Source organism: Saimiri boliviensis, chromosome 12 (genome assembly GCF_048565385.1).
Source record: "Saimiri boliviensis isolate mSaiBol1 chromosome 12, mSaiBol1.pri, whole genome shotgun sequence".
Lineage (NCBI taxonomy): Eukaryota > Metazoa > Chordata > Mammalia > Primates > Cebidae > Saimiri > Saimiri boliviensis.
The window spans coordinates 9,319,437-9,335,634 of record NC_133460.1 but is presented as its reverse complement, the minus strand read 5'-3'; the positions used below and the strand labels follow the sequence as shown (position 1 = coordinate 9,335,634).

The following is a 16,198-nucleotide window of genomic DNA, read 5'->3' as shown; positions in this document are numbered from 1 at the left end:
AGCTTTGGAAAGCAAAGCTGCCAGCCCCATCACTGCCTCCACACTCATGCTGCTGAGCTCGGCCCCAAAGCGTGGGCAGCTGGATGGGTGGAGCAGGGGTGTCAGGACTATGCCCAGAGGCATGGGGCAACGGGAGCGGGTGGGGCCTAGGACGCACCTTGCATGATGTCGTCGTGCCAGCAATAGGTGAACTGGCCATCCTCACCACACACATCCAGACCTCCCAGGTACACCTTGTCTGGCTGGCAGTCCTTCAGCTCGATGAGCCGGCCCAGGCCCGTCAGGAACTCTGTGTACCTGTAGGAGCCATGCTCGTTGGACAGGATGGCGAGCTCACTGTTGCTCTGTAGGAAGAGAGAAGCGGCAGGGTGGCATCGCCCCTGGGCTGAAGCCCAGCACCTGGCTCCAGGCCCTGCCCCGCTGTGAGGGCCTGTGGAGCTTGTCACTACGGAGGGTGGGAGTGCCCGGTAGGCTCTGCAGGGAGCCCCGCTCTGGTCCCTGAAGCAAGCGAAACCACTCCATTCCAGCAGCCACCCAGGCCAGACACCCAGGTGTCATCCTTGCCTCCCTCTTCCCTCAGCCCTGTGCGTGCCTGGCCAGCAAAATCAGGGAGCTCCACCCTCAAAACACACCCAGGACGCCGGCCCCTCAGCAGCCTGCCGCCAGGGGCCTACCCCGTTCACACGGGGACTATCACCGCCCACCTCCACAATCCACAAAGGAAGGACTCATGGAGTCAGCTGAGTCAGGCCATGCCCTCTGCTCAGAACCATCCCAGGCCCTGCCCTTTTCCTCAGGATGAAGGTGCAGCCTGCGGGGCGCCAAGGCTGCCCATGCCAGTCGGCTCCTGTGCTCGCCCAGCACCAGCACTAGAGCTGGGCAGTGGTGCCCCACAGAGCAGGCTGCCCCCACCCCTTAGGCAGCCTCCACCTGCCCGCTCCCTCACCCCACAGCTGTCAGCTCACTGACACCCTGGCGGCCTCCCCAGCCCTGGGACCAATACTGCCTGCCCAGCCCTTCCCACTCCCTGGAATACTGGGTGCTCACACACTGACTGTCACTCTTGCACTCAGAGCAGCGCCTGGCACGCAACTCAACGAGCACTTGATGCTCTAGAGCAGGCGTCCCCAAACTTTTTACACAGGGGGCCAGTTCACTGTCCCTCAGACCATTGGAGGGCCGCCACATACTGTGCTCCTCTCACTGACCACCAATGAAAGAGGTGCCCCTTCCTAAGTGCGGCGGGGGGCCGGATAAATGACCTCAGGGGGCCGCATGCGGCCTGCAGGCTGTAGTTTGGGGACGCCTGCTCTAGAGGACCCAGCAGTGCTGAGCTCCTGATGGCAAGAGAGGACCAGACTCCCACCCCTTGCAGGCTGGGGCGCAGCAGGCCCTGTCCTGGCACCTAGGATGGCCCCGCAGCCTCACCTGGCCTTCACCCACATACAGGACGGCGATCTTGTGGGTGTCGTACGATGGGATCTGATCGAGGAGCTGCACCGACCGCTCAAAGGACTGTGACTGTGGCACACAGAGCCCTGCCTGAGCCCCAGAAGCCCGTCCATGGGAGGGCCACCCCACCTAAGCTGCTCACAGCAGGCTGCTGCAGGGAACTGACGCGAGAGTCCTCTGCAAGCCTGAGCTCCGAGCAGCAGAACGCCCTGCCACATGCCCCTGCTCTCCGCTCCCCGCCCCGTGCCCCCTGCTCCCCACTCCCCACCCTGTGCCCCTGCTCCCCGCTCCCCCGCTCCCCCCAGCCACACAGCCCCAGGAGACTGCAGGAGAGGGAGACCACACTTACCTCATTGGGCAGCAGGATCGGCTTGTTTGACTCATCTCCAAAGAAAGGCGAATGGTAGAGCTGCAGGAACACGAAACTGCACGGGTAGGGGACAGGCACCCGGATGAGGGCCTGGTCAGGGCAGCCACAGCCCACGGGGAGGCCAGAGCCTGGCCATCTCCTGCTCCACTGCCCTCCCTAGGGGCTCCAGCCAGCCCTAGGGCACAAGCCACAAGGACCCGTCCCCAGCCTGCTCGGCCTGGGGTGGCTGAGGCACCAGGCTCCCACAGGCCACAGGACAGGTGTCAGGAGCCCTGCCCAGATGCCAGAGGCCCACCTGGGGTTGATGCCTGGCACTTTCTCTGCATTGGAGGCCGCGGCTCTGCTCTTAAAGGCATCCCTCTCTACCCTCTTGCCCCTGCGTGATGGCGCTGAGTCCGAGATGGTGTATCCTCGGGGCCGGAGGCCACTGGGCGAGCGCGGGGAGCTGGAAGGCAAGGGACCCTCGGGCTGGCCCCGGCTGTCTTCTCCTGGGGCTGACCAGGCAGCACTGTCCCCATCCAGGATCCCTGACTGTGACCGGGCCTTAACCTCAGGGCTCAGACGGCCCACTTCGGCCTTGTCCCCAGGGTCCCCGAGGATATCCTGCAGGGTCTGCAGCTCAGGAGAGGAGCTGGACTTGCTCAGGGGCTGCGAAGGCTGGAAGGAGAGGTCCACAGAGGGCCGGCCACCCTCGGAGGAGACGGCGCGCTCAATGGGGATACCCCGGGCCACCAGCTCCTCTGCGTGGAATGACTTCTCCTCCTGGCTGGAAGTTGAGGACGACTAGAAAGGACCATTCCAAAGAGAGCCCCCATCAGGAGGCACCCCTGAGTCCACACCTGGAGGTGGTGAGGCCCATCCCAGGGCCACAGAATAGCCCAAGCACCAGGCTGTGGTCCCCACCCATGAAAGACAGCACCACCGCCACACTGCACAGGCAGAGGTGTCAGAAACCTGAGACCACAGGCTGCCCAGCAGTGAGGGTCCGGCCCGGACACACGGCTGAGAAGCGCAGACTGTCTGTGCATGAGGGATGTGGAAGAACATCTTGCCCAAGTTCACAGAGCCAGTTCCTCGGGTGCAGGCACACCAAGCAGAGGCCTTGCCTCCCCAACGAGCCTCCCGAGCCGTCCAGGCAGTGAGCTGCACTTACCCTGCTGTAAGCATCCGCGCGTCTGTCTGTGCCTAGAGCTGCCTCGAAGTCCTCCAATTCTGGGGGCTCCACTGGGGCAGGAACTTCACCAGGACTTCCCTCCTCCATGACCACGGCCGAGTCTGGGAGGACACAGATGGGGCTGCTGGATGCAGGGCTGGGCCAGGCCCTGGCGCTCACGTGGCCTCCGAGAACCAGCATTTTTCTGACCAGAGGGACAGCAGTCCTGCGAGCTTCCCCAAGGCTCTGCTTGCTGCTGCCACCCACTGAGCGGGCGGGGAGGACACTTGGGGGGACCTGGTGTGACCCTGACAGGCATCTCCGACATGAGCTCCTGGGGGTCGGCAGCAATCAGCTCTGCCCCCTGGTGTCCACCAGCAGCCACCCATGACTACAGGTAGGCTGGGGCAAGACACTGCACCCAAGACAGGCCTCAGCTCTAGAAGAGCGAGCGCCTGAGACCAGCCCTCTGTAACCGAGGAGAGCGGTGGAGACTCCATGATGTGGAGCAAGTCCCTGTTTGCAAACAGACGTGGGAAAGCCCACTCCCAAGGGCAGAGGCTCGCCCTCCAACTCCAAGCCAAACCCACAGCTGGGCATGCTAAAGAGAGGGTGTGAGGTTCTAAAGCAGCATTTCCTATGCCAGAATCAGGACAGGGGGATAGAGAGTAGAAGCAGCAACGGAGTGGAACATCACAGCTCCCGGGCGCCCACACAGCCCTGCACACGCAGTCAGCCGCCCCACACCCCTCTGCAAGTTCCTGTCCATACGTGGAACCTGGCCGGGGACCCCCGTGCAAGTCACAGTACGCCCTGCCAGGGCCTGGGGACAACAGGCAGAGGTCAGTCTGCAGGGCCCTCAGTGAACCAGGGGTGCAAGGCAGACGCAGCCCCATCTGTGGTTCCAGAGGCCAGGGCAGCCACCGAAGACCAGGGCAAGGCCAGCGCGGCGGAGGCCCAGGGCCGGGCTTCCCCTAAGCAGCAGCCAGCCATCGGAGCCTGCAGCTCAGATGGTATCACCACAGAGACAGGCCACCCCCACCCCTCGGGCCTGAAGCTGGGCGGGGAGGGCTCGCACAGCACGGGAACAGGGCTCAGCCACAAAGGAACCGAGTTCAGGGGGTCCTCCGGCCAAGCCAAGGAGTTCTGCACAGACGTCTTCATGCGAGTCGGGACCTGCTCCCCAGGGCGATGAAGGTCAGACGGACCATGGGGGTGAGCGGATGAGGCGATGAGCACAGCGTCTATGAGGCAGAGGCGCTCTGCAGCCAACCGCTTCCCTTCAAGAGGCGTGCCAATACCTGCCCAGGAAACGCTCCTGTGCAGCTGTCCTTGGCAGCCGGACTGGTACAGGGAGGAGAAAGAGGCCACTGCAAGGGAAGCCCATGAGCGGCCACGTCAGCAGGAGAAGGGGCTACAGGTCGAGCAGAGAGCACAGGCCCCGTGCCTGTAGAGGAGAGAGGGCAGGGCCAGCGGAGGCGCGCAGGGGGCCCAGCGCTGTAAGCCGCTCAGGTGGACCTGGGGAGGCCAGTGCCTCCCTCGAGGTGAACAGACGTCAAAGGCCACTGAGTGCCATCTGCAGCCAGAGCAAAGAGCCAGAGGGTCTCGCGAGAAGTGCAGCACTGAGTGGGATGGGGCCCAAGCACGCGCAGGCAGGCTCAGGCATCCAAACCCGAACCCAGGCAGGCAGGGAGGCTGCCGCGGAGCCTGCTGGGGCTGCAGTGCTGGACTCCCCACGGAGGGTGCTGGGTAGAGGCTCCACAGGACCCCTACTTCTTCTGACACTGCCATCCCCAGCTTCCCGAGTGGGGCCGGGACCTCCCACGGGCCAGCCTCCTCCCAAACGCCGGAGAGTGGTGCTTAGGCAGGCCAGGGACCATTGCCAGTGGGGCAGGCGCCCTCGGCAGAGAGGAGCCATGCTGCCGTCGCCAGTGAGCACCAGGCCGGTGGGAGCAGAGCCCGCGCCCAGGCCCGCCATGCTACTCACCTGTGTTGGAGCGTGGCAGAGGAGGGGGTTTGGCCGTGCTGGCCGCTGGCACCGACAGCGACTTGTACAGGGCTGTGTCCCGGTGCTCCTTGAAGCGCTCAGCCGCCATGAGGGCGTTGGACAGCTCCTGCAGGGGCATGCTGTTGATGTCTGAGGAGAAGGGGCTGAGGGGGTTCTCCAAGCTCATCAGCCAGCTGGTGTTCCCTGCAGAGGCGGCAGCACCCTTGGCCTCAGGCCAGCACCTCCCCCAAGCTATCCCTGGTCCCCCGGGCAGCCTCCTGGCCCAGGCCCTGGCTTTGCCCTGATGCCCCTCCCATGAGCCTCAGGACCATGATGTTGGAGCCAGCACTGCTCTAGCAACCACTTGCCCTGCTGCCCCCATCAGCTCCTGCACCAAGGCCCGGCTCGGCCAGACCTGGGGAGGCACCTCAGAGCAGCAGCCCACAGCCACAGCCCACGGCCTCACAGTCCAGACCCGAGACCTCCGAGAGGGCTGGAACCCCTACTCCTCACACCCCTCAGCTGCAACACACCCAGGCACCTCTGGGCCTCTGCAGGGGCTCCCTCTGCCCTGGGAACGGGCGGAGCTGTGCCCCCATGTTGGCGTGCTTTAGTCCCGACCCCACGAACTCAGAACAGACTGTCCGTGGAAACTGGGTTTTAGATAAGTAATTAAGACTAACAAGGCACCAGCACAGTGGACCCTAAGCCATGACGGGTTTCCTCCTAAGAGGAGATTAACACAGAGACATGCAGCAAAGACTCTGTGGGGACGCAGAAAAGCAGCTGTCTGCATGCCAAGGATGGAGGCCTCTGAGGAGCCCCTCCTGCCGAGGAGCATCTGGATCTCACACTTCCAGCCTACAAGTGGGTAGGGCAGCTCTCTGCCATGGAAGCTGCTTGGTCCACCACAAGCCCCTGCCCAGCCTTGGCCACCTGGATCGCCCCTCAGGGCTCACCTCTGGAGACGTAAAAATTACCCCCAAATACCCCAAGCAGGCCAAGTCTGCACTCGCCCCTGTTGTGTCCATAGCTCTATGGGTGACTAGCAGGGGGACAGGGCCCAGGCCAGCCCTGCCCAGTACCTGTGGGCCTCCGGACCAGGATCTCCGCCCAGCCCTGGGTCAGCAGGGGCACATAGGCTGCCAGGTTTGTCTTTTCCTGCACGGGAACCCGGGTGCTGGCTGAGGCCTTCTCAGGCTTCGTGGCTGGTGCGGTCTGTGGTCCTGGAGAAGTGGCACTGCCTGGGAATTGGGAGGCTGGCACGTCCAGGGTACCGACTCGAAGGCCGTGACCCCCTGCAGAACAGGGTGAAAACCTGGTGACCACCACTTGCCCAACGCAAAGCCATCAGCCTAGAGCTGAATGCTCCACCCAGGCCTGGCAGGCTAGCACCACAGGGAGCCAGAGAGAGCGGCACTCCACCTTCAGGGCCTAGCCTGCCACAGCACTGTCTCAGTGGACCCAGGGCCACAGGGAGGGACCCAGAACCTGTCCTGCAGTCAGACCATGGCTCACTGGAGCAGACAGCAGCTCCAGGACTGAGCTGGTGCTGAAACATCAGCACCCAAAACAGGCTTCTCCACACCAAGCGGGCCCCACTCCACCACTCCATGGCTGTGTGGCGAGTCGTGGAGACCTCACCCCGGAGTCAGAATGTGGGCTGGGCCTTAAGCCAGCCACCCTGGGCCCAGGCCCGGGGTCCTTCCTGAACACTGGGACCAGCAGCAGCAGCAGCAACTGAGGGAGCCCTGGTGCCTGTGTGGAGGTGGCTAGGGCCAAGGCTCACCTGACATGGAGCGGACCCGGTCCCGGGCCCCACGGGACACCTGCTGCCCAGCCTGGGACTCCAGCTTGGCTGGCGCCTCCTTCGTCTGCCTCACGTGCACACCGGGGCTGGAGCTGAGAAAAAGAATCCCGGGCACAAGGTGGACTTGAACCCAGGCCAGCACGGTGAGGGGCCACGTGGGCCTGGGCTCGGGACAGCCCATGTCAAGGCTGACAAGCACGGAGGGAAGGAAGGTGCAGTTACCTCAACTCTGGGCCGGCCTGCAGCTCCCCTGAGTCCAGACCTAGCAACGACCGCGTCCCCGTTCCCACACTTGTGGTCACGGTGACAAGCTTGTTCCCAACCAGCCAAGTTTTAGTCCTGCCACCAGCCAGGAGGAATTCTCCCACGGGAGACCTGGAAGACAGGGAGCGTCAGCCCCAGCTCGCCCTGGAGCTCCCGGGTGCCTCAGCTCCCGAACAAAGGCCGGCCCAGCCCCGGAGTGCCGCCTGCACCTCTTCGGGACAGCCGTGAAGTTGGAGAAGACGTATCGAGCCATCATGTCCAGACAGGTTTCGGTGAGCTCCAGGTGGAGGTTTTTCAGGCTGTCGTCAGCCTGGGCCACGGAGTTCTCGTCTGCAGACCCCAGGCTGGCACTGGTGAGGGACGTCTGTATCCTGCTGGAGGGAGACGCGGCAAATGCGGTCAGGGAGCCAAAAGGGCAGGCCGAGCCACCTACCACCAAGGGCCAAAGCTCAACGCATGCAGGGCCGAGGACCTCGCTCGGAAAGACCCCAGCAGGGCACAGGCGGCCCGGCCAGCCTCAGCTTGAGAATCATGTGGACCACATCGTCCCAGAGAACGAAGAGACGCTGGGTGGGAAGACCAGGAGCAATGGTCAGAGCAAAGACTCAGGAGGCTAGAGGGATGGACGGCCCCCTCACCGAAGCCCACGGGAGCACTAGGTTACGGCCTCCTGGCGGAACAGTGTCGTCATGCAGAGAGGCGGAGGCCACGCACACAGGCCCAGATTGCATTCTGCCCGCAGGCTGCCTCCAGCGAGGACAGACCTTGGGGATCCTTCCCGACCTTTCACCCTCGCCCTCAGGCAGAGGAGCGGCTGCCCTGAGCTCTATACCCAGTGACAGTGAAGAGGCTTAGACAGGGCTCATTCTGATACAAATCTCAAAGCTCCTAGGCAGTGTTCTGCTCAGGACACAGAATGCGCTTAGAAAAGGGCTTTAAGCCTCACTGAGCATCTCTACCACCCCCGCCCCAGCCAAGTCCCGCCCAGCAGAGGCCGGCCTGAGGTGGATGAACTCAGGGCCATGGGACTCCTCAGCCTGCAAGGGGATTCCAGGAGGAGACAAGCATCCCCTCTGCCAATACCAGTAGCGGTCACCCACAGGCAGGTGATGGCCAAGAGCCCACACTTGCACCCAGACACCGAGGGAAGAACTGACTGAGGCCGTGGCCTGGGGCCCAAGCCCACCCCCTGGAAGATCCTGGCCCCCACCCAGACCCTCCCAGGCTAGCCCCCGCCTCCCCCAGCGCCCTCCACAGATGCCTCTAGTTCCCTTTCAGTTACAACAAAAATAAATCTTGTTGAGAACGGAGCCTAAGGAAAAACGTCCATTCCAGAGAATAGGAAAAGGCCGAAACCAGGAGCGGAGTCTCCCCCAACCTGCACTGCAGCCTTAGGGATGGCCTCTGGAGGCTGCTGGCGGCCCTGGCTCTCTTGAAGTGTCACCCTAAGGGGCTCCCAGGCTGGCCTGGGGATGCGTGCAGCCAGCCTGTTCTAATACGGGGCCTGGGGACAGAATGCAACCCTTCCACCCCTCGTCACGGGCTCCCCTGAGCCGGCCAGGGAGGGCTCGGGCAGACAACGAGGTCATGCAAGCAGCCCCATGCACTGCCACCCAGGTGCTCACGGGGCCAAGCTCCAGGGTCCGTGCCCCCCACCCGACACAGCCCCGCTACCTGCGGACCACATGTTCAGACACACTGATGCTGCGGCACCGGAAGGCCTCGGCTGCAGAGCTCTCCTTGAATTCTTTCACGGGTGGAGAGTTATTCAAGCCTTGTTTGGGGGGTCTGGCTATCCTCAGACTATCGGGTGAGGAAGGAGCCCCAACGCCCCAGAGAGCCCAGCTCCCGGGAAGGGGAGAACAAGCCAGTGGAGGGGTGAGGAGGAAAGGTCCCAGGCCACAGGGTCAGGATGGAGAGATCCCGCGGGTGAGATGAGCAAAAGAGCCATGCCAAAGGTCAGTTAGCGGGGAAGAGACAGAAAAGAAAAATGCATGATAATACATCCGGTCAACGTGACTGAGGAAAAGTAAGGCTTCACGAACAACACCAAAACAAAGAACATCAGTGCAAATTAAACGTGTGTGGGTCACCCCCACGGCAGATTCCAGGCTGTGCTGGCCAGGCAATCCCACCCACCCGTGGAAGGCAGGCACCGCCCAGCTCTGAACCAGGAGGCACTGAGGCCTCAGCGGCCAAGCCCTGAAGGTCACTAGGAAAAGAGACCAAGACCCCAGAAAGGAGCCTCTGGCCGTAATGGCTGAGCTTGGCCCCCAGCTCCCAAGGGCTGGAGAGAACAGCCTCTGAGTTGAGGTCACGCTGGAAAATGCCGTATTTCCATCTAGGGAAAGCCAAAATAGCTTGGGCAGGAAGGTGGGGGATGGGAGGGGAAAGCCGTTCAAATGAAATGCAAACAAGAACACAGAGGCCAGCTCAGCTCTTGCTGATCTGGCAAAGCGCGGTGATGGTGAAGCCAGGGGCAGGCTGGGGGCTGCGGAGGAGGGGGAAGCCCCGGGCAAGGCCAGGCTTCTTCAGGGGGGTCAGGCGCCTACAGCTTGCACTCTGATCCCCAAACTCCACAAGGAGGTGCTCATGGCACAAGTAGCCAAGACCCAGGCCATGGTGCTACCGCACTGCAGGCCACTGTGGCCGACTTGGTGAGGGGCTGAGGAGTGTTACTGGCCCGAGGACCCGCCCTGCCTCACCTTTTCCAGGGCACCTCATCCCCCAGCCACGGGACCATTTCCACTTACTGACCTGGAGGTACCATCAGCCAGGCCATGTGCCCCACACTGGTCCCAGGCCACGGAGTAACCTAGTCTTTCCCCACCCCACGCCGACGCCAGGCAAATACCCGAAGGCGCCGTACCTCTTGGGCCTCTCGTTCAGACTAGTACTCCGAGCCCTGAAGCTGTCCTTCTCAGGGGTGTCATCAAAAGACAAGAGAACATTGGAGCGCAGGCCCTGGAAGAGTGAGCAGGCCCAGATGGGTGAGGGATGGCAGTAGGGAGAGGAGGCCTGGCCCTCAACAGGCCCGCTGGGTGCCCCCGGGCCAGGGACAAGCTGTAGGCTAAGGACAAGGTGGCAGCACCCAGCCCCCACCCCTCAATGCCTGCTGTGCATCAAACGCCTACAGGCCGCCCAGCAGAGCCCCAAGTGCCATAGGCTCACCCCAAACACCCTCCCACTGCCCTCTGCCTGCCCGTCACTTTGCCCCAGCCATGGACAGCCAGGGGCAAAGCAGGCCCTGGCCCAGCAGGGGACAGCGCACTGCTGGCCCTGGGCCCACCTTAGTGATGAATGGGACGAAATCCTTCCGGAAGGGCAGGCGGCACCTGATGAACCACATGGCTATGACATGATGGGCCAGGCACACAATGTACTGATTGAACCTGAGACAAGAAAGGGGCTGGTACTCCATCCTGGCACCAGGCAAACACGCCCACGACAGGAATTGCAAAGTAGAGGCGCTCAGGCCTCCCGTACAAAGGCTACCAGGGCTTTCTGCTCCAAGGCATCGCTGGGACCACAGCTGGGAGGCACAGGGCCTGGGGTGGCCACTCACTTGGAGGGGTTGGTGTACGGCAGGGAGATGGCAAACACGCTGGCGTACTGCTCTGCGGCAAAGTTCCTGTAGAGGTGCGGCAACCTGGCCAGGGCTGTGCAACGGAGACAGCAGTCAGGGGAGCCGCAGTCCCGTGCGGAGCCACAGTCCCCTGTGGCGCCTCTGAAAGCCAACACGGGTGCTCTGCCCACAACAGCAATGGTGTGCTGTGGAGGAGGGAAGGCCAGGGCCACAGACGTGGCTTTCCTGACCCTGGCCTCGGCTCTCCATCCCACAGCCAGCCAACCACAGCTCCCAAGCCAATTCCAGCTGTGGCCTGTGTTTGTGTGACCTGTGAGGAAACACTTCTACACTTTTTTTTCTTTTCTTTTTTTTAAGACGGGGTTTCACCATGTTGGTCAGACTGGTCTTGAACTCTCGACCTCAGGTGATCTGCCCACCTTGGCCTCCAAAGTGCTTGGATTACAGGAATGAGCCACTACACCCAGCCACTTTTTTTTTTTTTTTTTTTGAGATGGGGTCTCATTCTGTCACCCAGGCTGTTGTGCAGTGGTGCGATCTTGGCTAACTGCAACCTCTGCCTCCTGGGTTCAAGTGATTCTTCTGCTTCAGCCTCCCAAGTAGCTGGGATTCTAGACACACGCCACCACACCTGGCTAATTTTCGTATTTTTAGTAGAGATAGTTTTGCCAGGTTGGCCAGGCTGGTCTCAAACTCCTGACCTCAGGTGATCCATCTGCCTCTGCCTCCCAAAGTGTTAGGATTATAGGCGTGAGCCACTGTGCCCAGCCAATCTTCTATGCTTCTAAAGGATTATAAACAAAACAGAAAGACTGACAGGATCCATCTGCCGCCCACAAAGTACACACCACCTTCTCTCCAGCCTCTACACCCAGTGCTGGCCCAGCAGTGCTGCTGCCATTTAAATGACAAGGACCTGCCGAGATGCGCACTAGCCAGTGAGGGGAAGGGGCAGGCACCTGAGCTCCTGAAGTCAACAGTCTGGGGGAGGTGAACAAACTAGGGGCTCAGCAAAGCCCTCATGGCACAGCATGTGCTTCGATGGACAGAGAGCAGGCCGAGAACCAGGGCAGGGCCAAGGCTGGTGGGGGAGATGCTTCTTCAGGGAGGGGCACTCACATGGACACTAGAGGGCTGAGAAGAGCTGCCCTCCAGGGCAAGCAGGAGAGCACTCAAGGCAGCCAGGCAGAGGTGCCCAGGCCCTGAGGCAGCAGAGGGCGAAGACATCCAGTTCCCCAAGGAGGCCTGAGACACGTCACCAGAGAAGCCCACATGGGTTATTTGAGGCAGGGCACAGCCCAAACCTCTAGGGAGCGCGTGCAGGCAGGGCAGGAACTCACTGGACAGGAACTCCAGCAGCGGGACGGCCATGCTGGCTGTGGCCGAAATGTGTGTGAGCTTCACCACCAGGACAGGCAGCGCCTTGATGATGATGTCAGGCATCTCCACACTGCAGATGGACAGGGCCACTACGCACTGGCTGGCACAGCGGTGGACAAGGCCCTGCTCCAGGCAGTAGACCATCTCTCGCTGCGGGAGACAGGATGCCTCAGGCCCCACCTGCCTGCAGCAGGGGAAGCCCTGTCTCTGCCTCACCCACCTCAAGTGCTCCACGGGGAAAAGGGCGCAGGCTCAGGCAGTCCCTGAATGCCTGTGGGGCAGAGCCACCGGTGCCGAGCCTCCCAAGCAGACTCTGCATGGCAGGCTGCTCTGGTCAGTTATTCCAACACCACGCCACAGGCCAACAGAACCCAGACATGCTGGGTTCTTGTCTCCTGGTTCTGGGCCCCTAACAGGCTGGCTCTGTTGCAAGGGCAGTGCTGCCTGAAGTGGCAAGGCTGCCAGATCCCACACTAACCCTGGGCAGCGTCTTCCATGAGGTCAGTAGAAGATGAGCAGCACTCAGGCAGAGCCTGGGGCCAGATGGCCTGCCCGGCAGTAACCTGGGAACAGCTTCCCTTTCGCAAAGCAGGCCTCACCCCTCGGAAACACTGTTGGTGAGTAAGGCCTCAGAACCTGCAGCCCAGCAAGGCTGGCTATGCTTTGGGGCAAGGCCCATGAGGACCCAGTGAGCCTCTCAGAGGGGCAGAACTGCTCCAACAGGGTGGGGCTGCGCCTGAGAGATGGGCACCTGACATCAGCTCCCCACAGAGGCCACCATCAGGAGCTGAGGCCTGGGGCACAGATGGGCTGAGCCTGAGAGTCAGCATCTCCCGACGAGCATGGCCCTGAGTGGGGGCCAGAATCTCTAGGACACCAGCTCCTTGTCCTGGAGGGCCATGTCGAAGAGAGGTGTGGAGGAATACGACCCGGACAGGGGGTGTCAGGCAGATTGTGGGTGAAGGGCCAGTGCCTCTGTGAGTTTCTAGCACCCAATGGTGGGTGTGGAGGGAGGCAGAAGCCAGGGCCTGCGGCCTCCCCACCCTGCGCCTCAGAACCAGCCCAGCTCCACCAGCTAGCATGGCCACCTGCCCCATGACCACAGCAATGCTCAGGTAGGCAATGCTCCTCAGAGAGCACAGTGATGGAAAGGCATCACTGAAGGGCTCCCAGGGCCCCAAGAGCTAGAAGCGCCAGGGGATTCAGATGCCCCCACTCTGGGCATCTGGCAGCCACCCAAGGGAGCACAGCCAGCTCACTCACCCCTGGCCCAGCAGAAACCCATTTATGAGAAAACCATGGGGCCTCCCTGGGCCAAGCCCTCGAATCCCAGGCCCCATCCCAGTCACCCATCCCGCTCCAACCTCCTACCTGCTTGGTTTTGTCCAGGTAGTTATGGTAAGAGATTAATGCTGTCAGCACTGGAACCACGGCCAGGTGCAGGTCAGTTCTGGAGAAGCCTTCCGGGGCGCCTCGGAGCCGCTCCACTGTCTTTGGGCCTGAAAGCTGATGCCCAAACCCAGGAATGAAACCCCTGCCCAGCGGCCAGGTCACTGGGGTAAATGGGGAGGGGGGTGAGGGGGGGTCGGGGAAGCCCTGGGAATGCAAGCCCAGGAAAGGGGGTCAAGGGGCTGAGGGGCCTTCCTGCCTCCCTCCCAGGAAGGATCTCCCTTTCAGAGTGGTGGAAGTGTCTGCCAAGCAGCACACCAGGAATGTGACGTGAACGGTACGGGAGCCCCGCTGAGGAAAAGAACAAACAGGAGCCATCCACACTCAATGTCATGCCCTTGGCTGGAGACCCCTGACTTCATTCCCATAAGCTTCGAGCAGAAGCAGGGGTCCCTCTGCCCTGCCTCTGAGGCATGATCTAAGCTCCAGAGTAGAACTGAGTCTGAGAGAAACGGAGCCCCAGCCTGGAAGGTCTCACTCGCTCTGCCCAGAGGCTTGCAGTCTCTAGGGGAAGAACCCTAATGCAGCCCCTACCCCCAACCGCAGGCCAGCCATACTACCATGGAGCAGAGGGCGGAGCACAGCTGGTCCACACTGCACGGGGAGGTGAAGATGAGCACTTTGTAGCGCAGGGACTCGGGCAGCCTGCCCAGAACCAGCTTTAGCACTTTCCAGTCAGTCTCCTGCAAGGAAAGGAGGCATCAGGACGGGGTCTTCCCGACCCTGGAGACAGGCGGACGCTCAGCATCTGAGGCTCTGCTTGCGGCTGGACAGCGGCAAGGGCCCTAGAGTTCCATTCTCGGCCAGTGGGGGCCTGCCCAGCACAGACCTCTGTCCCTGTAGCTGCTCAGTGAAGGGGGATGGCTGCCCTCCACGGGCCAGGCAAGGCAGGAGGCCCAGCAAGCTGCTGGTGGCTCCCTGTCCTCCTGGCCTGACGTGGGACGGATGGCCCCTTCCTGGCCCCACTCACCTGCTTCAAGCACTGCAGCAAGACGCGGAAGAGCAGAGAGTAGGGCAGGGAGCCCAGCCGCACAGCCGGGCCTGCAGGCGTCGGGCCAGATGGCCCTGTGGGAGGAGAAAGGGAGCCGCTGGCCTTCTTCTCAGAGCCTCTCTCCGGCTCCCTGCAGAATCAAGAGAAGCAGCTGAGGCCAAGTTCCCACAGCAGGAACAGAACAGACTTAGTACCTCCCCACCCTGCGACATCCCTCAGACGTGCAACAGGCACCACCACAGCTCCAGTGCCCCTGACGCCGAGCCTCACAGGCCGCGGGAAAGGCCCCACGTACATGTAGTCACAGACGCAGTAAGGGCTGAACCGCACGACCCCGTCCTTGTTGGGCAGCCCAAGGCGGTGCAGTGAGTCGGCCCGCAGCAGCAACAGGAAGTCAAAGGCCTGTTGAAGAGAGGACAGTGAAATCCAGCCAGGCTCGTGCAGGCCCAGGACAGGCAGTGCCCTCACCTGCTCGGACCCGTGTCTAGTGCCATGAAGCACTCTGAAAAGGCCGTCTGCTGATGTGCATGCACCCACATCCCAACACAGACACAGGCTCTGTCCTGGTGACACTGGAGGCCCAGCACCCACTGCCTCCTCCCTCCCTGCCTGCCTCAGAGCTCATGGACATCCCCACCACCACAGCTGGGCCCTCCTGGGATGGAAGGGATGGATGCCTCACTCCTCTGGCAACATCACATGCCCCCAGCTGCCAGAAAGTGGAGCTTGGCTCCCAGCGTGCTACTTCTTCCATCCATGCTGAACAGGACTCTGAGGCCACAGGGGGAAATCTGCTCTGGAAGGGGGGCTCCCATCCCAGTCACCTCTGCTCAGCCTGGTGCCAACATCCATAGGGCAAACTCAGTGCAGCTCCTCCAGTTATGCCCTCTCAGCCCTGCCCTCCCCTGTGCTGCCCACCTGCCCAGCCCTCTGCTGCAGGTCCTTCACAGATTCTGCAGCACCATGAGTCTCAGGGCCATGCACTGCCCTGGAACTCGCCATGCTTCCTTTTCTCTGCCCCAACCTATGCCACCATGTGGCTTAGAGTGGTAAGCCACACACACACGGACTACAGGCAGAGGTAAGGGCAGCAGGGCTGGGGAGCGTAGCCACAGTAAGTACAAAGGACAGGACAGTTGGCTGAGGGCCAATCCTGGGGCCATCTCTGCAGCTTCCAAGAACCACACCTGCCAAAATGGGGACACCCCCAGAAACCAGTCACCCACCCCGGCCACTGTACCTGCAGCCGGATGCTGCTGGCGATGGGCAGGGTGTAGCTGTGCTTATAGTGGAGCTGGATGTGGCTGACCAGCATCTCATACACGCGCGTGGCGTGGCTTGCAGGCAGGGTGTACAGCTTGGTCTGCAGAGAGAGGACACAGCTTACCGTGGCGCAGGAGGTGGAAACACAGCCCTAAGACGGCACCCCGGGGCAAAGGCCTGAACGGCCTCTCTAGAGGGTTCGCGCTTCAAAATGCCACCCTCGAACCCAGGACCCCCAGGGCTTTCTCCTCAGCAACAAAAAGTAAAACCCAACCTTGTGTGCATCTCATCAGCAGGGTACCGATCAACAGGTGAAGCACAATGCATTCAATGGAGAAGCTCCAGCTGCATGGCTGAGAGCACAGAATGGGGCAGGGAGTGTGCTCTGCAGGGAGGATCCCAGGTGTGGGGATCACCCCCACGAAGCCCCCACCACACCTCCCTGAAACGTGAGGCAAGGTGTGAGAGCCCCCAGTGCCTCCAGCAACCTTGG

At 62.0% G+C, this 16,198-nt stretch overlaps 1 protein-coding gene across 16 annotated transcripts in view; it reads right to left on the bottom strand.

Moving 5' to 3' along the window:
* The window catches only part of TSC2 (TSC complex subunit 2), a 36,814-nt gene that overhangs the window by 2,027 nt on the left and 18,589 nt on the right, over positions 1-16,198 (bottom strand). For 2 of the 16 annotated variants that reach the window (XM_003928416.4, XM_074381738.1), the window contains exons 17-37: positions 15,683-15,805; positions 14,738-14,844; positions 14,422-14,572; positions 14,012-14,134; positions 13,374-13,508; positions 11,963-12,152; positions 10,602-10,695; positions 10,326-10,428; positions 9,906-10,000; positions 8,711-8,839; positions 7,246-7,410; positions 6,995-7,147; positions 6,752-6,864; positions 6,048-6,260; positions 4,963-5,166; positions 4,277-4,345; positions 2,976-3,097; positions 2,118-2,605; positions 1,802-1,877; positions 1,429-1,521; positions 158-344 (exon numbers count right to left, since the gene is read on the bottom strand). In XM_003928416.4, the coding sequence (XP_003928465.3) occupies positions 158-344; positions 1,429-1,521; positions 1,802-1,877; positions 2,118-2,605; positions 2,976-3,097; positions 4,277-4,345; positions 4,963-5,166; positions 6,048-6,260; positions 6,752-6,864; positions 6,995-7,147; positions 7,246-7,410; positions 8,711-8,839; positions 9,906-10,000; positions 10,326-10,428; positions 10,602-10,695; positions 11,963-12,152; positions 13,374-13,508; positions 14,012-14,134; positions 14,422-14,572; positions 14,738-14,844; positions 15,683-15,805 (3,133 nt within the window). The remainder of the gene's footprint in view (positions 1-157; positions 345-1,428; positions 1,522-1,801; positions 1,878-2,117; positions 2,606-2,975; positions 3,098-4,276; positions 4,346-4,962; positions 5,167-6,047; positions 6,261-6,751; positions 6,865-6,994; positions 7,148-7,245; positions 7,411-8,710; positions 8,840-9,905; positions 10,001-10,325; positions 10,429-10,601; positions 10,696-11,962; positions 12,153-13,373; positions 13,509-14,011; positions 14,135-14,421; positions 14,573-14,737; positions 14,845-15,682; positions 15,806-16,198) is intronic. The other 14 variants (XM_010339073.3, XM_074381739.1, XM_003928415.3 and 11 more) reach the window with 7 other exon arrangements.